We start from the raw sequence: 23712 nt of genomic DNA, 5'->3' as shown, positions 1-23712 counted from the left end.
TTGTAATGATATCAATCTTCAATTCACTTTTCTAACAGACACCAAGACTATTAACTATCTAGATGTGACAATCCATGGTGACCCCATCTTAGGTATCCAAACTGATATCTACACCAAACCTCATGCAAAGAATCCCTATCTACATGCGACCAGTAGTCACCCCAAGACACTCATTCGAGGTATACCAAAGGGTCAATTTCTGCGGTATAAACGCATCTGTTCCAATCAAGACACTTTCTTGAAGCATTCCGAAACATTAAAAACTAGATTTTTGTCTAGGGGATATTGTGATAAAGATGTCAGTCTGGCATTTGAGAACGCCAATCTCACAGACCGTGATACCCTGATTAAACATAAGACACAAAATAAGAAACAGGAATTCACAAACAATCCATTGTTTATTACAAAATATAGCAAGCAAGCACTCCAAATCAGAAAGATAGTGTTTAAACATTGGGAGGTTCTCAAATTAGATCCGGACCTGAGAGCTTACACTAGTTCTGGACCTAAATTTGCCTTTAAAAAAGCAAACACACTCGCTTCAAGTATATCTAAAAGCCTTTTTCAGTCCGCCAAGCAATCTCACTTACAAAATATACCTAAAGGTTTCCACAAATGTGGCCTTTGTAAATGCTGCAAATATGCATTACCCATGAAACGCATACAAACTACTTTCCCCAAGAAAAAACACAGGATTAATGCGTTTATTAACTGCCACACAAGTTATGTTATTTACGTTATCATTTGTGGTTGTAATAGTAAGTATGTTGGCAGGACAATTAGACCCTTACATGTCAGAATCTCTGAACATTTGAGACTCATTACCAAAAAAGATCTATTCCATCCAGTATCGAAACATTTTTGCACATGTCCGAAAGGTGGACTAAAAAACTTCAAATTCCATGGAGTGGAGCATATTCCCACTCACGCTAGAGGAGGCAATAGGCTTAACAGTCTTAACAGAAAAGAAATGTCATGGATTTTTTGTCTCAACACACTACAACCCCATGGGCTAAATATTGAATGGGAATTAAAACATTTCTTAGATGTTTGAGGATTGGTTTTTGGTCTTTACTGTTTGCCTCCTTGTTCCTTTTCCCATTTCCTTTCTTTTCCTTCACCCCTCCCTTCACCCCTTACATCCCTACCTTCCCACCACCCCCCCCCCCTCCTTTCCCCTCCTTCCCCCCCCCCTTTACCCTCCCTCACCTATCCATCTATTTTTTAGGTGTATTAAACATTATATTTGTATTTGTCATAGACGCATTTCAACACGTGCTCTGTTTTTAGTTATGCATTTGACATTAGGATTGTATGACAGAACGTATTATCTAAACATTAAATATTGGTATCTATGTTTTTATATGCAATTATACTGTATGATATTGTTTATTGCATGAATCTGCTGTGCCTATTCCTGTCATGCTGTTGTATTGTGTTTTTAACCCTTTGTATTCCTTGTGGTGATTTTGTTAATCAGGTAACCTGTTGTCCACTTGATTGGGGTGGTCACACAGGTGTACCAGTTTGCACTCACTATTTAAGGAGGATCTTTTCAGCTGCCAGGTCACTCTTTGACAAAGGTCCCCCGGACCGAAACGCGTCAGAGGACCTGACAGCACGATGTCTGAATAAAGTCTATTTTTAATTCACCTCAGCCTCTCTTCATCTATTGCTGTGCTGCCGTCTACCTGTCCCGTTGGGGGAAGATTTTCTCTATCTACAATTACCGCAGGCACGCCGGGTTGGTGCTGCGCCTACACGCTGATCCCACGCCACTCCTCGTCATTCTGCAGCGACGCCTGAGCCGCCGGTCATGTGACCGCCCCCTGCGACCGGCTTGTTGCAGGAGGGTTGGCGGCGGATACATCCACGCTTCCTACGGGAGCCAGAGCCATTGCTTCTGCTTCCGGCCTAGCGCTGCAGACGGATCCGAGGCACAGAGGATCATCATTTCACCTTCCACACCACACCGTCCACCAACCGTGAGTCTTTCCATCTCGGCGTTTTGGAGCTCATCCTGAGCCAGCCGCTGGGAGAGTCATCAGGTCATACTTTTATGCTGTTCTAACACAGCTGTGTGGTGTGATTTCTATGTGACTACCTCTTCTAAGGCTTACAGCACCACCCGTTATTCTCTACTGAGCACCTAAGGGGTTAAGAACCTTCTTGACCTGTGTATACTATTGAGCGATATGTACTTACTCGCGAGTGTACTTAAAGTGAGTGTCCTTAAACCGGGGTATGCCTGTATATAGAATTTTTGCAGGCATGGGTCCTTGCCCCGTCGATCTTACAATCTATGTTTTTGGTGCCTGAGGCACAAGGAGATAAAGTGACTTGCCCAATGTCACAAGGAGCCAACACCGAGATTTCAACCATGCTCCCCTTCTACAAACTTTGTGTCGTCGTTTTCAGCGTCCGTGTCTTTACTCCCTTCAGCTTATAGATATTGGCAAATACATTTTCTATTGCACCAAAAGTTGCTGTCAATGTTCCCAGAGTCGTAACGATTTTTAAGTCTCAAATGCAGAGATCCTGTTCCACAATTGGATAACGGAAATATTAGGGATGCAACTGCATCCAAAACAAATATTCTGCAGATATGCTACAGAATTTAAAAAAAAAATAGATACAAAAGTTGGCAGGCAACATTTAAAAAAAATAAAACAAAGTTGCTGTCGGTTTTCCCATCACGTTTCTACAGTAAATGTATACATTTTTCTATAATATTTCTGTCTTTTAAATTCCTGGAAAATAATGTGAAGTAACACATAAGAATTCTGGCAGTGCATTAAATATTGGTGATGAACTGGTTCAAATTCTATTCCGAAACTTTAAATACACCTACCTGATGAAAGACCAGATGGGTATGAAACATTGTGTTTTGGGTGTTTGCCTAATTTTTGCAAATTAAAGGCAACAGATTTTCCCCCGTAAGTATGCTTTAATAATTTTTTCTATTTGATGCAAAGATCGTGAGTCTCCAATTTGTGTGTGCTGTTCTGCTTCTTTGTTGTTGTTTTTTGGGGGAGTGTGGCCACACTTTAAGGGAACCGGTCCAAAATCTTCTAAACTGTGTGATATCTGGGAATAGTCCCTTTGTTAGGCTAAGGCCCCGCTCCCAGAGTCAGCGCACCTGCGCTGCTGACAGGCGGTGCGCTGAGATACACAGACCGCGATCTGCGGTCTGTAGGGAGCGGGAGCCGGAGCGGGAGGTGGGAGGTTTGATCGGGAGGTGGGCGGGAGGTGGGAGGTTTGATCGGGAGGTGGGCGGGAGGTGGGAGGTTTGATCGGGAGGTGGGCGGGAGGTGGGCGGTTTGACAGGGAGGGGGGCGTGGCTTGAGCGGAGGGACCCGCTACTCTCCCCCCCCTCCCTCCACGGACTCGGGCTGGAGCTGGAAAGTAAGTTTAAACACACACACGCAGGCACTCATTCATACACACACACACACACACACGCACACGCGCGCACACACACAGGCAGGCACTCACGCACTCATACACACACACGCGCGCGCACACAGGCAGGCACTCATACACACACACACACAGACAGAGGCAGGCACTCACGCACTCGGGCACACACATACACACACAGATAGGCATGCACGCACTCAGACACACACACAGAGAAAGGCACTCACCTGCTGTCCCTCCACACTCCTCCCCGCTCCCCGAAGCCTCTCCTCCTCCCGAAGCCTCTCCTCCCCATTGGCTCACAGCCACACACGTCACGCGTCAAAGCTAGAAAACACCATTCTCTGGTGTCTCCAGCGGCTGACGCGCTACAGCGTGTAATCAGCTGTGCAGCCAGTGGGGACCGGGACCGGCTCGCGAGGATTCCCCTGCTGGTGGGGAACTCGCGACCCGCCGCCCGCGCCAACGAGCGCAGCGGGACCGAGGCCTTACTGTAACTTTAAAGCTGCAGTTCAGTCTATATCCTGCATGTGTGTTTTTTTTAATAAATCAGTTCTGTAGTAAGAAAAAATACTTTTAGCATTTTCTGTTTTAAAAAAACAACTTTGAAAGACCAATTTTCTTGTATCTATTTTAACAGCCATTTGCTAAGGCACTGCCCCTTCATGTCCTGTCACAAGCCCTGGCACACCCCTTTGTCAGTCCTGCCCTCCCTGTAGCACATGTCAGTGCAGGAGTGCTCATGAATATTCATGAGCTTCCACTGAGAGAAAGAAGCAGAAGAAAAACAGATCCCTTCACTAATGATGTCACCAAATTTTGCCGATCAATACATGGAGAACGAATTGAGCTGCAGCTATACAGTTCTTTAGGTAATTAGAGATTGCACACATGAAACTATTGAAGTAAAAAAAAAATTAAAAATTTTTTTAAAAAAAGACTGAACTGTAACTTTAAATACACCATATGTATTTAAGCCAAGTGTATACCATCTTTATTCGTGTATTATTGGTTGTTTCAAACCTTGCATCCTCATTCACATGAATGGTGTTGGAAGGTGTCTTATGCCATAGCACCACTTAATAGATAAGGCAGACTAACAAAAGCTTCTGCAGGTTTAGAGAGGGACTCTTCCCTCAGTCTGATTACCAGGGCCAGCACAACTGTGCATGGGGCGGCAAAAGTGCTGTTGGAGGGATGGGCGGCACGGCTGGCATTTGCACGGGGACCAGCCCTGCGGATTACTCTTTACAATAGAGGAGCCTGCAACCTTAGGAACTTGCCACCTCTCTTCTCGGAAACATAATATAAAGCCGGCTATATTTGAAAAGGGTGTATTTATTTTTTGTTTTGTTTATTAAATTCTTAATTTATTAATTAGTTTGTTAATACTTAACTTCACCAGGACTGTGTTCCTCCATTATGGTATGTATATTGTTAAACCAAGAAAGGGGCCCTTACCTTGGTTTACAAATCTATTTTATATTAACACATCCAAAAGTTATTTACAAAAAAAAAGCAGTGAATATACATGTGTGCATTGATGTGGATGAGTATTAATATTCTTAAGCTAAACATTTCCCAATTGTTCCAAGTATCCTATTCATGAACAACCTGCTCTGTGACATTTAACAGCATATTATCCTTTTCTATCATTTTGGGGTATCCAGAAAATCCCTTTCAATAGCAAAACTAGATTTAAAGCAATTGGGGGACCACAGGCCTTTGCATTAGAACAATAAAAATACCTCTTCTCAACAGGGATGGCACCCCGGAAGAAGCCATTATCACAGCGAAACGCGCGTAGGGAAGCATTATGCAAAACATCATCGTGGACATCACTGGCCACGAGGTCTGAGCAGTAGAGGTAGAGAAATTGCGTACCTGCAGGGCGCCTTCTCCTCCTCACGGTGGGTAAAATGCCACTTTGTTGCTTTACCATCAAGAGCAGATGACTGCTTTGCCATCTAACTCTGAATCACAATTACTTGATATTTGATCTATATCTCTTTTCAGCACTTCTAACCCAAAATCGCAAATCTCTTCCCCACTTCATCCTGGTCAGTTTGGTAAAGATTTAAATGGGTTATTTCAGAGAAACTGGCTAGCATTACTAGCTATCATCATTGTGAATACACAAATAGAAGATTCTACTACCAGAGTCTGTTTCATCTTGGGCTCCACAGACCTTGTGCTTTTAGCTACTTTTATGTCAATACATGTATACCTTTAATACACTGCGGTGCTGGGAGAGGCGCTGAGGACCTGCGGACGGCAGTGAGCCATGAGGTGACATGCAGCGACTCGACCTGCAGTCAGTGGTTATGCTGGCACAGCATCGGTGGTGATTTGATCGCTGCCAAATGGCCCCGGCCAATTTGTCCCATTCCACAGGTCACATTCTGCTGTAGTGTCTTTAGTTCACCACTGGTACATTATATACTGTATATTATGTTTCAGATTTGTTTTACTGTTGGAGGTCCTTTAAGTTAGCATAGGGGTTATTAAAAGTTGTCTTACATTTATCAGCGGGGTATTTACCCATTCAGGACAATGTAAATAAACGATAATGTATTCATTCTTCAAGGTGTGCACCTCAACCAAATAATTTTCTAGTGCTCTTTTGTTTTATAATGTTGCTCATATTTAATATCCTGACTTTTTGGGGCCTAGATCTGTGATTTTGCGACTCATCATTATATTATAGTTTCTACTCTCCTGAGCGTTCTCTATTTCCCTTAGATCTATCTAAATTGTGTCTACCCTTTTTTCAGTGACAGTCCTGTTGCGTATGTCACCTGCTAACATGCTGTCCTATGATCTGCAAAAACCTAAGTCATAACATAACTTGATAGATCATGTTGCACATTTCTAACGCAATTTTCTTTCAAAATATTCATTGTTTGCCGAATTTTCACGTGTCTCCATAAACATAGCGCTTCACAACAGTAAGGCCTCAATTATACCAAAAACTGCAGAGCTGCAAAGTGATCCGCTGACGTCAAGCGCATGAAAAACTAATGAAACAAAACCACGAAGAGTGCACATACCAAGCGCGATGTAAGCGGCGCTACGTACTGCAGAGCGTTTGTCTCGAGGAGATTTGAGATGTAGTTTTTTTTCACACTACGGCCGTATCATGTGATTTGCACGGCCAATCACAGCGCATCTTCAACAAACCAGGAAGTGAAGAACTGTGCAGGTCTCCCTGCAGTAGCGCTACAAATCTCTTCCTCGTGCACTTGTAGGACGGCTACGATGACGTCAGTGCATCGCTTTGCAGCTCTGCAGTTTTTGGTATAATTGAGGCTTCTGGCCGTGGTCAGGGTGTAGAGACGCGCCCGGCACCTTTAAATACCTTGTTCCTGATGGACGCGTCCAAGGTGCTGTTGCGTGTGCTTGGACCGGAGCTGTGCTTAGGGAGACAGTAGAATTTGTTTTTTCTGCGCGATGGCGTGTCACATGACGAGGTAAGAGCCAATGACAGAACAGCAGTCACAAACACCAATCAGATGGAGCTGAGGATGTGACATCACGCCCCACTCCAGTCAGTGACACATGCGATGAGCAGGACACCCAATCGCTCCTGCTCAGGTAGACCGTGAAGTCACGTCTCGTGAGCGCACGTCTCATCACCCTGGCCACAGCCTTATACACAACATAATAATATAACGCATAATAGGAATAAGTTCTTTGGACATAAAAGTAACATTAGGAAAATGGAGTCCCTGCCCCAAAGAGCTTACAATCTAAGTGTAAGTCAAACTTAGTCCAAGTCTGTTATTTCAATGCCATTAGATGATACCATGGCAAACCTCTGTTGCCTTGGCAGCGACCACTGTAACCTCCCAGGGAGACACATTTACAACAACGCATATCTCCAGCATTTAGCAACAGAATTTACAAATAGTAGGGTTGCTAAACACAGCAGCAAGTGGGCTTTGCAATGGTAAAGAGAACATGGACATTGTTTCTTTATGGTAAGTAGAGCAGATTGTCAAGATTACTAAGAGTAGACACTATTTATAATAATAATAATAATAAATAATAATAATAGTTTGTTCTTGTATAGTGCTGCTAGTTTTACGTAGCGCGTTAGAGACATTTTGCAGGCATAGGTCCAAACCCTGTAGATCTTACAATCTATGTTTTTGGTGCCTGAGGCACATGGAGATAAGGGGACTTCCCCAAGGTCACAAGGAGCTTGAAATCAGTGCCAGACAATGTCTTTACTCACTGAGCCAGTCCTTCTCCCACCATTATTTATCACAATTCTTTATTGTCTACAGCAGGGGGGCGCAAACTTTTTTCCCTGCGCCCCCCTGCCGGCTGTCCTCTCACTCCCGCGCCCCCCCCAACCCCAACTTACCCTCGCACCGGCGTAATGACGTCACGTTGCCATAGCAACGTGACGTCACATGACCTCGCAGCGTCATTTTGACGCCGCGTTGCCATGGCGACGCCGGGAGGAAGCCGCCGGAGCCACGGGTAAGTATGGTTTACAGAGGCCCTGCAGCTCCCCCGGCACTTAATTTAAGTGCCTTCGGGAAGCGCGCGGGGCCTCTGTAAACCCCGCGCCTCCCGTCGGCAGTCTCGCGCCCCCCCTGGGGGTCGCGCCCCACAGATTGCGCACCGCTGGTCTACAGTACTGCTCAAACATTGTCTTAATTATTTGAACAGCATTTTAATACCTTACTTGCAGGCTGTTCAACTACTGTATTCTATGGGGAGTAGCGTGAAAACCTTTATTGAGATCTAGGTACAAATATATGATTTTCAACAACACTATTTCCATGAGCTTCTCCCATATTGAGACCAGGCTCGGAGATGGTTAGAATTATCTTCTTATACTGAATGCAAAAAATGTCTATTAAAATGTTTGCTATAGCCCATTAATATAGGGGTCTATTGTATTGTATTGTATGTCTTTATTTATATAGCGCCATTAATGTACATAGCTTCACAGTAGTAATACATGTGGTAATCGAATAAATAACAGATAATATAAATAACAGATCATGGGAATAAGTGCTTTAGACAAACATAACATTAAGGAAGAGGAGTCCCTGCCCCGAGGAGCTTACAGTCTAATTGGTAGGTAGGGAGAACGTACAGAGACAGTAGGAGGGAGTTCTGGTAAGTGCATCTGCAGGGGGCCAAGCTTTAATGTATCATGTGTTCAGAATGTTCACAGTGCTATTCGTATGCTTCTTTAAGCAGGTGTGTCTTAAGGTGGGTCCTAAAGGTGGATAGAGAGGGTGCTAGTCGGGTACTGAGGGGAAGGGCATTCCAGAGTTGTGGGGCAGTCAGTGAAAAAGGTTTAAGGCGGGAGAGGGATTTATGTAAAAAGGGGGTAGAAAGAAGACATCCTTGAGCAGAACGCAAGAGTCGGGGTGGTGCATAGCGAGAAATTAGGGCTGAGATGTAAGGAGGGGCAGAAGAGTGTAAAGCTTTAAAAGTGAGGAGAAGAATGGAGTGTGAGATGCGGGATTTGATTGGAAGCCAGGAGAGGGATTTCAGGAGGGGAGATGCTGAGACAGATCTAGGAAAGAGTAGAGTGATTCTGGCAGCAGCATTTAGGATAGATTGTAGGGGAGACAGGTGAGAGGCAGGAAGGCCGGACAGCACCAGGTTACAGTAATCAAGACGGGAGAGAATGAGGGCCTGAGTCAGAGTTTTAGCAGTCGAGCAACAGAGGAAAGGGCGTATCTTTGTTATATTGCAGAGGAAAAAGCGACAAGTTTTAGAGCTATTAGCTCATCCTACTGCTATATACAGTACTACAACTCTCAAGCTGAGTGAGTCAAGAAGTGAAAACATTCTCAAATATTGACGCAGAAAAATGCATGTTCAAAACAACTCTACATATTTTGAGCTGGACATATGGGTTTTCTACCTTTTAAACATGGTAATGAAGGTATGTTTGCTGCAATGATTTTTAGGCACAGTCTTAAAGCATGAGTTGGTGAATCAGCACATATTTGTGCCAGGTATCAGGGGCATCCAACTAAAGATGCTGATATTTATTGATGCACCAGCAAGGAGATGCCAATTTTGATTTCACAAAGAATGGAAGTATACTGGGGATCCCCGAAGAATGATTGCTGCAAACATACAGCCAGTAAACTTGAACAGGATATGTATGTGGAAAAATAGATCGCTTGGGAGGAGAAATCCGCTTTTTATTTGGTACTCACAGTTTGTACAGAGACAATACTATAGTTCACCGGTGCGCAAACTGGGGGGGCGCGAGATTAAGTGCGGGGGGGCGCAGGGATTACAGAGGCCCCGCGCGCTTCCTGAAGGCACTTAAATTACAGTAAGTGCCGGGGAAGTGGCGAAGGCCTCTGTAAACCTTACTTACCGTGGTTCAGCCAACATCTGGAGACGCGTCGCCATGGCAATGTGACATCATGACGCCGGGAACCACGGTAAGGAGGAGGAAGGTAGGGGGGCACACGCAGAGAGGACAGCCAGCAGGGGGGCGCAGGGGAAAAAGATTGTGCTCCCCTGCTGTAGTTGATGCTCCCCAACATGACAAATACACGCTTCAGGTCTTTCACTTGTCCGATAGGCAAGTAAGTAAGTTAAAGTAAAGTAAGTTAAAAGGCATCAATAACTTAGTTTTATCTCACTAAACATATGGCATTGGTGTCATGTGATTCTGTGAAGGACTGCACCTTTAGCCATTTAATTACTAAAGGATCTCTGACACAAGGAGAAATCTTAAATACAGAATAGGACAATCTATGCACGTCACTTTCTTAACAATTACATATATCTTTATTGATTGCATGGGAGACAGAATCCAATTTTTATGAGTGCTATTTTTCAAAGAGTTCGTATTCACAATTATAAATAAACATATGATGTGTTGAAATTCTGAAGAAGGTGGCACTTATTTCCTCGCCACCCGCGAAAGTTATAATTAGATTTTCCACGACTGTTGCCAGCGACGTCACGAAACGCGTAAGGCAACGGTCTCTGATTGGTTTAGAGACAGTCACATGTGGCGACTGTCTCTAAAAAATCAAATAGACCCGGCTTTAAAAAAAATTTGCCGCAACGTCGCTCCGTCGCGCTTACTGTAAGCTCTTGGGACGGAGTCAATGTATTGGATTTGGAGCGACGTCGTGTCGCCAGGCACCATAAGCGCAGCCTTAGATTGTAAGCTCCCCGGGGCAGGGATTTCCTATCCCTTTGTCCGATTTTGTTTGTTGCACTTATTGTACTATAATTCCCTGTATTGTAGTCTCTTTTGTAAAGCGCTGAGTACACTGGGGGCGCTATATACATAAAGATATACATGCATGGCACTCTGCTGTCTTGCATTGTTTCAATGGGCAGTATCTTCATATCACAAATATTTTAAGTGATTTTGTGGTCATCAATGTGTTTTATCAGAATGTGTTGATTTCACTTAAACATAAACATGATTTTTGGCCATATTTATTCGTCTGTGCTAAGCAATAAGGCACCTTTCTGCCTATTAACTTAATGGCCCACATGCAGGGAAGCTGCTTTAGGCCGCGTCCATGTTTAGTGCTTGCGGGCGGAGGCGCGCTTCCGCTCGGCACTGAGCCCCTACAGCCGCAATGAGAGCGGCTTTAGTAGGGGCTCGCCTACGCTTCCGCGCGCTTGCGGAAGCGTAGGTCATAGGGAAATTTTACATTTCCCTGCTTGCCGGCGCGCAGGGCCGGTCACGTGAGCGGTTCGACCAATGAGGGCGAACCAGCTCCGTGATGTCACTGGCCCGCCCGCCGACACGCCCCCGGACGGCGCGCTGTCTAAGGCCAGGGAAAGCACCCTCAGCAGGAGACCCTGGCCTGGCCGAGGCTTTAAGCTAAGTCCCCGCTAGCGCTGAGCGCCGGGTGTCCGGCTTGTATGCGCGCGGGGGAGGGGGGGGGCATTGCGGGTAGTTCAGCGCGCGGATATGTATAGATTTTTTGTTTACTTACGCGCCAATGGCGGCTGAGCGTGTGTGCACGCGCACGAGCTCCGCGTGCACCGCGTGAGCGGGGACTTACATATATCTATATATGTAATTCCCCGGCGCAAGCACTGCCCGCTCAGCCCTAGCGGGGATTTAGCCTCACTGTGATAGATTGGTTAGTTACATAGTTACTTAGTAGATTAGGTTAAAAAAAGGCATACTGTATGGCCATCTAGTTCAATCTTTCTTATATTCTAACTGAGCGACATACTCATCCTGTATTTATAGTTATAATGATCCACAGAAAGACAAACAAACAAGAACAGAGAAACGTTTGCCAGTTATGTCTCATAGTATATTTTAACTTTAATTCATATGAAAGGGACTATAATCTGAACTAACGTTTTCTCCGGTACAAGAAAGACTGCTTCATACCATATTAGATAGCGGCTCTTGTCTGAACCGAAATTTCACCAATAAAAAGAATGTCAAAAACAGATTCATTGAAAACGTTGATCTCTATACCGAAATTACTATAAAACATTGCAAAGGAAACAAAGTTTATTCAATACAAATATTGCATTGAAGGGTATAAAGGTGTAATGTCACATTTGAAGAAATGGCAATATGTGTCAGAGTTTAAAGTCGGGTGATTGAAGACTTTGTAAAATCATTCTTAAAAGGTGCAGTTCAAGCAATATCCTACGTTTTTTTTTTTTTTTTTAATATATCAGTTCTGTACTATGAGAAAATACTTGTAGCATTTAAAGCTGCAGTTCAGTCTTTTTTTTTTTTAAATTAATTTTTTTACTTCAATAGTTTCATGTGGGCAATCTCTAATTACCTAAAGAACTGTATAGCTGCCAGTCAATTCGTTCTCCATGTATTGATCGGCAAAATCTGGTGACATCATTAGAGAAGGGATATGTTTTTCATCTGCTTCTGTTAGTCAGTGGAAGCTCATGAATATTCATGAGCACTCCTGCACTGACATGTGCTAGAGGGAGGGCAGGGCTGACAAAGGGGTGTGCCAGGGCTTGTGACAGGACATGAAGGGGCAGTGCCTTAGCAAATGGCTGTTAAAATAGAATACAAGAAAATTGGTTTTTCAAAGTTGTTTTTTTAAAAACAGAAAATGCTAAAAGTATTTTTTCTTACTACAGAACTGATTTATTAAAAAAAACACACATGCAGGATATTGACTGAACTGCAGCTTTAAAAAAAAAAAAACAACAACAATTTTTAAAGAAATTTTTAATGTAGGAAGCATTTTTGTTTCTATAGAAACCATTTTCAAAGTCACAGCCCATTCCCCTTCTGATAGGCTCTGGCTATTGAGCCCCGCCCTCTCTCTAGCAGTGCACCAATTGTATCTAGTAACTGCCCAGTCAAATGATATTGCTGAACTACATTGCCCACAATGCTGTGCAAGTACTGAATTAAATAACCCTGAGCAAGCGATCGATTACGGAACGGATCGATCTGCAGCTTAGCTAATCACTTGTCAGTGTGCAGACTGTATTGATGCACATATTGAATGGAGGAAAAAAAATGGCAGCTTGAACTTTATTAAAAGCTTTATTAACTTTTTTAAGTTTTTTTTTTTGTTTATTTACATTTGGGCCTTTAATAATTCATTTTAACCGACCATCAACTTTAAGTCATAATTTGTAACATAAATTGGCCTATGAAAAACTGTATGTAAAAGCAGCAAAAACATGACATTTTATATGAGTTTTAAAATAAATCAGTACTGTAGTATTAGAAAATAATGACTGTTTGGTTCATTTTTTAAAAGTTTTATTATTGTATGGTTAATGCCATTTTTAATGAGTTTTAAAGGCTCCTTTGATTTCTATAGCAGGTTATAGCCCACGTCCCAAGCAGTGCAAGACCTTTGCAACACTTTCCTATTTCTGATAATTTGGTGCCAGAGATTATACAGCATGCGATGGTGTTCGTACGGTCGCGCACACCAACCACAAATTGCCTAATGCCTATGAGCTCCTAGTGCAACGACGCAACCGTGATTTGAACGGTTCAGACAATGAGAGTGAGTCAGCTTCGTGACGCATCCGCCACGCCTCCTGCAGCCAAGTTCACAGATCATTGGGGCTGCAGGAGTGCGCGAGGCTGTGCGCTCCGTCGCGCGAGGCTGTGCGCTCCGTCGCGCGAGGCTGTGCGCTCCGTCGCGCGAGGCTGTGCGCTCCGTCGCCCGCGAGGCTGTGCGCTCCGTCGCCCGCGAGGCTGTGCGCTCCGTCGCGCGCGAGGCTGTGCGCTCCGTCGCGCGCGAGGCTGTGCGCTCCGTCGCGCGCGAGGCTGTGCGCTCCGTCGAGCGCGAGGCTGTGCGCTCCGTCGCGCGAGGCTGTGCGCTCCGTCGCCCGCGAGGCTGTGCGCTCCGTCGCGCGCGAGGCTGTGCGCTCCGTCGCGCGCGAGGCTGTGCGCTCCGTCGCGCGCGAGGCTGTGCGCTCCGTCGCGCGCGAGGCTGTGCGCTCCGTCGCGCGCGAGGCTGTGCGCTCCGTCGCGCGCGAGGCTGTGCGCTCCGTCGCGCGAGGCTGTGCGCTCCGTCGCCCGCGAGGCTGTGCGCTCCGTCGCGCGCGAGGCTGTGCGCTCCGTCGCGCGCGAGGCTATGCATCTTCACACCCAGAATCTGATTATCTGCAGTTTAAACACTGTGATGTTGTAAATATTGGATTAGTATAGCGTTATCGTGAGATTTTGGTCTTTACAATACGCTTAACAAACGATTGTTTGGGTACTTTGTTTAACCACCATAGGCTCACTGTGTAACAAATTTACAGCTCTTTAAAACTGGTTATTGAACGTTATTTTATTTTTCTATATATATTTTTGTTTGTTTAAAGATTAATAACAAAAGGCCCATATGTGACAACAACCCAGTGCAAGAGTGTATTGTAGCTAAGGCCGCGCCTATGGTGCCAGCGATGGTGATGCGACGCGTGACGTCATCCGTCGCCTCAAGCCAAAGTTGTATTTCGCTTTGCGGTAGCGGCGCGGGCAACCAGGCTCCTGATTGGTTCAGGGGCTGTCACATGAGACGACAGCCCCTGAAAAATCAAATAATTACAGCTACCAAAAATCGCGTCGCCACGTCGCCGTCACGCTTATAATAAACGCACGCGGAGGCAACAACGCATTTGATTTTGGGCGACGTCGCGGCGCCTTCGCCAGCACTATAAGCGCGGCCTTAAGTCTACAGCCACTGTGTACAATTTTATTTACGGAGATTTCATATATATACATAAAAAAATGTATTTACGTTTTGTGAATATATTTTTTTGTTAATTTTAATAGAAAAACCTAAAAACGGTATAAAGATAAAGCTGATCCACAGAAGGGTGTAAGAGCTGCTAGAACACATAGAAGACTACAACTCTTTATGCTAGGAATAGCAGTTAACAAGGCCCTTAGTATCTAATCCATGTACACATACCCCTTGGAAATAGCACCTGCTGCTTGTGCTATAACACCTCACTGTGTGGACTTCCCATCTCCATGGCACCACTGATGTTATAGTCCCTGTTTCACTAAACATGGTGCATATCATTAATCCTTTGGAAACTGTACTGAGCATTATCAAAGAGTCTGGTGTGACTGCATTTGAGGGAAAAAGTGGCATGCACAGAAATCCAAAATGCCTGCCACGGGTGCATATTAACGTAGTTGCCACAGATTTTGTTGAATATTTGTAGGAAGATGCACTGTATTTAGTGCATCAATACATCAATGTTTCAAGCACACCCTAGCTCTTTATGAAGAGGTCAAGGTATTTGGGAGATGGGATGGAGTTGGAGCTTTGTCTTTGATTGCAAAGACATGCTCATGTGCCTCTTGGACTACAAGTCACTTTATCTCCCTATGAGGTCTATTTAATAAAGTGTCAATAATGGCTATCACACGATAGTGAAGAGACCCCCTATATAAAGAAATTAGATATAAACGAAACACGATAACTCTGTATTATATATATATAGATATATCTATATCGATATATATCTCAACAGACAAAAAGCCCCTCTACTGCATCCAATATGACAAATTATTTTGTACATTACAACGTGTTTTTTATCGTCATAAATATTGGTTATTTAGTTCAATACTTTGGCCAAAATATTTTAAGCCTACAACCATGTCACGGTAAATTAATTTCATTATGTCCAACACCACTGTCATACTGTGACGACACTGATTCTGTTGGCTGCAGTGTTTCGTTTCCTCTTCTCTCTATGCCAATGGTTCCAACACTTTTTTTTGGTTAAGGAACTGTAACAGGGGACTTATCCCTGTTCAGTAATGTGCCTTTAATCCAGCAGTGTGGTGGTTAACCTCTGGTAGTTAATTACTAAACAGCACCTGCCTGATTGAGATTGTTTACAAAAACCTGTCTGTTCAGACAGGAAGTGACTCTTTAGCTCTGACTGAGAGCTGACCTTTGGAGCTGACCGGTCTTGAGCTCTGCACAGCAGAGCTGATTTCAAGACACAGGGAAAACTACTACACCTGAAGCTGAACCAGGAAGTGAGAAGATTTTCCCTCCAAGAAACAGATAAGACTTTTATTCTTAAGAGACTGCTTATATCTGCTTATTTTCATGCTATATGTTTGGGGGCTGCGAGACATGCTTAACTAATGGAGATGTGAACTAATTGCATAGGATTTCACTAGAAATACTCCCAAGTGAATGGAAGCTTTGTTCCCCCCTGTGTTTGGATAATTTCCTGATGAAAAGGAACAGGCACAATAAAGCCTATTATAATTTCACATTATAAAGCCTCCCAATTGTGTACCTCTGTGAACGTCCGTCTACAGAACCCTATGTGAAATTCTTCGGAACCATGATCCTCTCTAATAGCGTTTGAGATTGAACGCATTGTAAGGAACCCCAACATTCTCTAATAGTGTCTGAGATTGAACGCATTGTAAGGAACCCCAACATTCTCTAATAGCGTCTGAGATTTAATACAATTTAGAAATTACCTGAAATTGCAGGGAGCCCATTAGGGATGCCCAGGGAACCCCGGTTGAAAAACCCTGCACTATGTACTGGAAGAAATACATAAGACCGTATAATAATGGTAGTGCAGAACCTCCTGAAATGAGTTAACCGTGATGTGGTTGTAGGCTTAAAACATTTTGGCCAAAATATTGAACAAAATTACACGCATTTATGATGAGAGAATATAGATACAATACATAGTAATGTACTAAATCATTTGTCATATTGGATGTAGCAGTGGGGTTCTTGTTGTATACCTTAGGTCACTATCCCAGCAGCACTACAAAGTACACAAAAATGTACAATGTAGTGGGTTTAGGTTTTGCGCTTGGAATGTGTGTGACAATCAAAGATTGTTGAAACCAGAACTGGAAGCAGATACATTTTGCTAAATAATTGAATGATTTGCTACGTAATCATTACATTAGTTAGCAACGTGTGTGTGTTCAATAGTGTAGTTCCAACATGTATATCTATATATATATTTTTGAAAATCGTGGATGTGAGTGTCTGGAGACCATTTGATTGGTCCGTCGGTCAGCCCGTCCTCCCACGGCTCTCATTGGCCGGTGTGTCTGCCCCCCGTGTCCCGCCACCCCACGGCTCTCATTGGCCCCCCAGAGCACGCTCTCTCCTGCTCTCACCTCCCACAGGCCGCTGCCTTCCCCCGGCTCTCACATCCCCCCGACTCTCACCCTTCCCCACTCTCACCCTTCCCCGGCTCTCACATCCCCCCGACTCTCACCCTTCCCCGGCTCTCACCTCCCCCCGGCTCTCACCCTTCCCCGGCTCTCACCCTTCCCCAGCTCTCACCTCCGACCGGCTCTCACCTCCCCCCGGCTCTCACCTCCCCCCGGCTCTCACCCTTCCCCGGCTCTCACCCTTCCCCAGCGCTCTCCCTCACACACACCGCTCCCACTCCAAATCCCCCACACACACAGAGCACGCTCTCTGCGGCTCTCCCCTCCTACAGGCCGCTCCCTTCCCCGGCTCTCACACTTCCTCAGCTCTCACCACCCCCCGGCTCTCACCCTTCCCCGGCTCTCACACTTCCCCAGCTCTCACCTCCCCCCGGCTCTCACCCTTCCCCGGCTCTCACCCTTCCCCGGCTCTCACCTCCCCCCGGCTCTCATCCTTCCCCGGCTCTCATCTCCCCCTGGCTCTCACCCTTCCCCCCGGGCTCTCACCCTTCCCCGTTGCTCTCCCTCACACACACCACTCCCACTCCAAATCCCCCCCCACACACACACAGAGCACGCTCTCTGCGGCTCTCACTTCACATAGGCCGCTTCCCCAGCTCCCCATCCCCGAGAGCGCTCATCCGGCTCTCTCCGCCTCTCCCGTGAAGGGCATGTTCAATGGCGGGGCACAGCACCTCCTCACCGGAGCGTCTCAGCCTCGCCGGGGGTCACGGTCACCGTTGAGGAGCCCGAGGCGGAGGGCGGCCGGTACCCGGAGGAAGAGGAGCGCGGCCGGGTGCAAGGTGAGGAAACGCAGGGGAATGGGTTCTTTCACGCGTCCCTGACTCCCCCCCTGCCCTTTGCCACCCCTCCCTGCCCTTTGCCCCCCCCTCCCAGCCCTTTGCCCCCCCCTCCCAGCCCTTTGCCTCCCCCCCTCCCAGCCCTTTGCCCCACCCCTCCCAGCCCTTTGCCCCACCCCTCCCCGCCCTTCGCCCTCCGCAATACTCCACCCTTTGCCCCCCCGCCCTTCCATGCCCCTTGCCCCCTGCCCTTCCACGCCCCTTGCCCCCCTCCACACCCCTTTGCCTCCCTGCCCTTCCACGCCCCTTGCCCCCCTCTGCCCCCCCCCCCACCCTTCCACTCCATGCCCCTTGCCCTTCCACGCCCCTGAAAGCCCGGGCAATGCCGGGTATATCAGCTAGTAAAGATATATAAGCAACCCTAATGAAAATGCAATCAGATCTATGAATGCTCAAAATTACTCTACAGTATATCAAGGAACAAACAAAACATGACATTAAATATATTGCTAAAGGCTAGAGTTTATAATGGGGTGAGAGTCCATAATATAGCACATAGCAGTGATTCCCAACAAGGGGTTAGGGAATCACTGGCATATACTGTAGCAAGATCAACCATGCATGAACCATAGCTGTTATGCTGGTTAAGCTATATCTATATCAGTGGTTCTCAACTCTTTTTTTTTTTTTGGGTGAGGAACCCTATAGTTATATTGTGAAATTCTGACGAACCGCAGCCCTCTTTAATAGCATCCGAGATCAGATGCATTGTAAGGAACCCCAACCCTCTCTAATATTGTGCTTGAGATCATATGCATTGTAAGGAACCCCAGCTCTCTATAATAGTGAAAAAGGAATAAAAGTGCGCAGCTAAAACTAACTCAAATGTGATAATGACCATGTCTACAGTGAATAAAACAATATTGTCATCCCCTATACCTTGACTGTGCACAAGTGTAAGTTAACCAATGTGAAAGAGTATGGAGAAATATTATCCATACAAAACCGTGAAGTATCGTGGTTGGCGTGGGTAGCTGGGTCAGGAGTAGAGAGGAGTGGAGTCCTATCTGTATCCATTTACTTGCTATACCTTCCCGAGATACCGCTCGGGTGTCTATACTGCTGGTCACGCCCCCCATGTGACGTAACGCGGAAGAGGGGAATCGTCACTGCCAGTTGCCGATCTCCCCGAGTGTGTTCCTTGGTGTATCGCAATCAAATGTATCCTGCTTTCTCTAACCGAATGGACTAGCACGACGCTATATACGTGCTGTAGAGACTTATCTACATCTACTACACACATTGTGTTTGCCACAGCAAAGGATTTTACATCAGCTCAACGTATGGCGATCGAATAACGACGACAACAAGCAGGTGTTTTCCCAATGAAACTCCCAACTGATTTGGATGTCCTGTGTAAGCTGCCATTACCTTGAGAGGCCCAGACGCTATCTGGAGATCGCACAGGAATACTTACCAGAGGGACCCTCATCCGTCGCTCATACCGATGCCAGCAGTGTGGTAACTTCGTGTATTGTACACGTAAATGCGATCTATTAATTTTATGTACGCAGAACACTTACCCCCTTTTTTACACTAAAATGTTTTGATATACTTCACCATTTGCGTTTTGCGCTGTTTTTTTGTCTTTTATCTCTCTAATAGTGTCTGAGATCATACAGTATGCATCGTAAATTCTTCTGTATTTGGTACAATTTTCAAATGACCTGAAAATTGCACAGAACCTTTTAGAGATGTCCGAGGAACCATGGTTGAAAAACACTGGTCTATATGATCATTACAGTACAACATCACTTTAAGACCTTTTTGTGTGCGTCTCTTTGGAGTTCTGAGTTACTTACTATAAGTAGATGTCACAGTTATATGCTCTCCAACAAACCCACACTCTACAATAATGTACTGGACTTCTAGATTAGATCTCTTAAATGAAGAATATCGTAAGATTTTAGCACACACATACCAAATGTTGCATAATACACTGTACTGACAAGAACGCACTTCTTGAGAGCCATGTGCAGTAGTATCTGTTTTTCCATTATGGTGAAAGCATTTGGTAGAAAAGGCAACTAAAACACACACACACACCATTTAAAAAAAAAAAAAATTAAACGTGGGAACACAAAACATGTTTTCAAATATGTACCATGCATGTAAGGGATGACCAGAGTATAGCAAAAATCTCCATTGCATTTTACCTGACACGTTTCCTAAGTAACCACATTATTATTATTATTTTATATTATATTTTATTGGTATGGCACCATGTTTCACAGCACAGCATTTGAACAAAATACAAAGCACACGTAAGTGTAGCCAGTTATATCCTCCACTAATATGTACTATCCTTATTTATAATCCATGTTTTTAAACGCAAACAATATAGTTTGTGAAAGAGTTCAGTACTGTCATTTTCAGCTATGTGCATGTAGTGTAACCATTTAAACTGACAAGTCCATAGAGCAGGCATCCTCACCCTGACAGAATCAAAAGGACTAAAGACTCGGATGTTGGTTACCTTCTCCTCTGTAGGGACAATGTAAACTTTGATATATCAACCACACACGGCTAAGGAGATGGGACCTAGGAGCAAAAATGACATGAAGGCACCACCATACTCATTGAATGAGATGCTCACTTTCATTGTATTTAAAGCTGCAGTGAGCATGTTACAATACTAATTCAAAACGATTGAAATAAGGGAGTGTAGACTTACAAATATTACCACTGGAGACAACCATTAATATCGACTGACCACGCAACCATAACCTGCGTGGAAGGATTGGTCTCTTGATAATTATATTGAGGTAGTGGCATGACAGCTGTAGAAAATTGCCCTTTAATATTCCATACACTGCTAGCATTTAGTATATAGAAGTATTCATTGAGTAATGTGGTGTATAATTGTTTTGAAGTGTAGATGAATACACCCCAAATCCATTCTCTTAAATAGAAATCAAACATTTGTTTTAATTCGTTCCAATAAAGAAACTAATGAAAATAGTCACATTTTGGGTTAAAAAAAAAACCTTACTGAAGAAATGTTATTCTTGAGCTGCCTCAGCATTTAAACAACTACATGTACTTCTGTGTATGGCATCATCACTAAGGAGACAGAGCGGCCTGGATACCAAGTCATGTCAACACAACGCATTACCCCACACCCTCCTACACCCTACACCCAACACCAGTGGTGTTATATGGTTCAACGGAGCCCCGCTTATAAAGTTAGATTGACTCCAGTAGTGGTGCATTGCTTGCTTCTTAGAAAAGGTCAGCAGCCTCTTTCCTCAGTTCAGAATATGGTTGTGCTTCCTTTTATAATAATAAGTAACTGTATGCAGGCTAATCTGCACGCCGTTGGCTTGCATGTAATGTTGAATGTGTCATAAACCCACAGTGACAACCATCAGGAGGATGTTTTCCTCGGAGAATGGTTCTCTCTATGGGGGGGTTACGTGGTATAGGTGAGCAGATGTGCTCAGCGCTGATTTGTGGCGAGCCAACCACGCTGTGGTCTTCCTTCTTCAATCTGTAGATAGACTGAACAGCAGAGCTGCAATGGGTATTGCTTTACATGCACCATGTTGGTTATCAGCTCCCATCAAGCTATTCACCTACAAAAATCACCTCCTTTTTTTTTTTTTTTAAGAATGGGGGAGAGTTGGGTCAAGAGCCTCTTAATATCTCTCTAATGGAATAAGCCTCGCTAATTGGAAACCAACATCAATCCCATCCCCTGCCACAGATTTGCAAGCGTTGAAGCTGGCACTTTATTCCTTATTTAAATGCCTATGTTTAATTCCTGTGTCCAGGCTCAGCCCCCAACCATGCTGGGATTTTTTTTTTGTGCATGATCTTGCTTACCTGATAATGTCATCGTTGTGCCCCAGGAAGAATTTCTGGCTGTGCTCCCTTGTGTTGTACACCACCCCGACCCCGGCTACAAAGTACACCACCTCCTTGCCGGCTGTGTAATACAGGTTGTTGCGGCACTGGTGGCCCCTGTAGCCGTACACCCACTCCAGGCGGAGCTGGCATCCAGGAGCTGTCCTGTCCGCCATGATAAGGAGGGCACTATGTACATACACTACAGTGTGAATAAGAAGAAGGATGAAGCAGGAGGGTGGCACTGGGTCTTCTCCCCTGGGTGTCCTCTCCCAGGCAAGCAGCTCCTCCTCCAGCAGGGGAGCCTGTCAGGACTTGATTTCCTTATTCAATGGAGAACTAATCAAAACACTCGCAGAGCAGCTATCTGGTGCCACCATAATCCCCTGTCCAGGCAGCTGCCAGAGATCCCTAGCAAGGAAAGGAAGGATGGAAGTGAATTCCTTAATGGCAAATGATAAGAATAATAATGTGCATGTCCCCAGCAGCCAGCTCGCCACGTCCACCCCCTTCCCTCAGATGAGGGGTGTTTGGTTTGTGGATGGGATATGGAATGAGTGAGGCTGCGGGGAGGGCTCCCTGCATGTTCCCCACCGGCAGCGCTGCACGGAGAGAAGGATATAACAGGTGATAATGTGGGCACGGCCGGGGCTGGCTACATGGGCATCCTGCCTATCCTTTGCATGTTCACACTCTCACACTGCCGCAGTGTTTCCATGTACCGGGAAATCTCACGATTTCCGGGGGGAATTTGAACCCTCACAAGGGATCAGATTCCAAAGGACCCGGGAAATCGGGGGAAGAAAACCGGGAAATCGACCCCCATCCCGCCGTAACTACAGCGCGCATGCGCGAGGCCGTCGCCAGGCAGGGACGCGAGCCGGAGTTCAGCAGCCGCAGCCTTGCTGTAGCGGGGGCCGGCCTGAGCTCAGGGAGGGATGGCACAGCCACGCCCCCTGGCTGCATCCCTCCTCCTCCCTCTGCTGAGGTGACTGCAGTACTGAGAGCTCAACACGTGGAGCACTTATTGCCTCTGCCCTCTACTTACTATCCCCTCACTTCTCATTCCCTGTCCTCATTATTCCCACTGTCCCCCCTCCCACTTGTGAGCACATGTTTGTCCCTCCCTGCACCTCCTATCCCCCCCCTGTACCTCCACCCCCCTCCCCCTTAATGCCCCCTGCCCTGTCCCCAAAGGCCCCTGAGTATAACCAGAGTGTATTGGTGAATGCCAGGTCACGCAGCGCTTCGTGTGGCGCCAGTTCGCATAATTAGTACTCCGCCACCAAATCAGACTGCCCTACAGCCACAGTCCTGCCTACGACCCAGGATATAGTGATTATATATCGCCATGATGAGATGAGGCTAGCTGTCACTCTAAGGCCTCGTTCAGGATGTCAGCTGCAGGACTCGGAGGGAGGGCGGGAGGGAGGCAGTGCTGCAGTTTGCTGAGCGATCTGTGTTTATCCCCCAGCAGACTTTTCAGCGTTGGGGAGGGGGCGGGGTTACACACAGCAGGGTAAGTATCCAAGTTGCAGTTATGAAATCATTCTGAAGAATGATTTCATTGGCTGCCTAGGTCCCTGTGACGCTGCTGCAGCTCCAAAAAACGAAATTTTCGTTTATTGAAACTGTAGTCAGCTTCAACTCCTGGCTTCGGAGACAGGGCAGTTGCTACCCTGAAAACCAATATTCAAATTGAATACTTTGTTTCTCACTGCAGCACGCACGGCAGCACACCCTCCCTCCGGAGCCAGCACCCTGAACGAGGCCTAAGGCCTAAGGCCTCGTTCAGGGTGCCAGAGGCAGGAGTTGGAGGGAGGGCGTTCGGGAGGGAGGGCAGCAGTCTGCTGGGCGATGTGTGTTCATCCCCAGCAGACGTTTTCAGGAGTTGAGGAGGGGGCGGGGCTACAGGCCTGAGGTTAGGGATCGAGGCTGCAGTCTTGAAATCATTCT

General features: G+C 45.8%; 1 protein-coding gene across 6 annotated transcripts in view; it reads right to left on the bottom strand.

Annotated features, from left to right (window-relative positions):
- The window catches only part of EML6 (EMAP like 6), a 200594-nt gene extending 177968 nt beyond the window's left edge, over positions 1-22626 (bottom strand). For 4 of the 6 annotated variants that reach the window (XM_075595949.1, XM_075595951.1, XM_075595950.1 and 1 more), the window contains exon 1: positions 21736-22623. In XM_075595949.1, the coding sequence (XP_075452064.1) occupies positions 21736-21932 (197 nt within the window). In that variant the 5' untranslated portion in view covers positions 21933-22623. Of the gene's footprint in view, positions 1-21735 lie in introns of all 6 variants that reach the window. The other 2 variants (XR_012800914.1, XM_075595954.1) reach the window with 2 other exon arrangements.
- Positions 22627-23712: the final 1086 nt, after the last annotated feature.

The sequence above is a fragment of the Ascaphus truei genome, chromosome 4 (assembly GCF_040206685.1).
Source record: "Ascaphus truei isolate aAscTru1 chromosome 4, aAscTru1.hap1, whole genome shotgun sequence".
Classification (NCBI taxonomy): domain Eukaryota; kingdom Metazoa; phylum Chordata; class Amphibia; order Anura; family Ascaphidae; genus Ascaphus; species Ascaphus truei.
The sequence above is the reverse complement of the archived record's forward strand: the minus strand, read 5'-3'. Positions and strand labels throughout refer to the sequence as shown.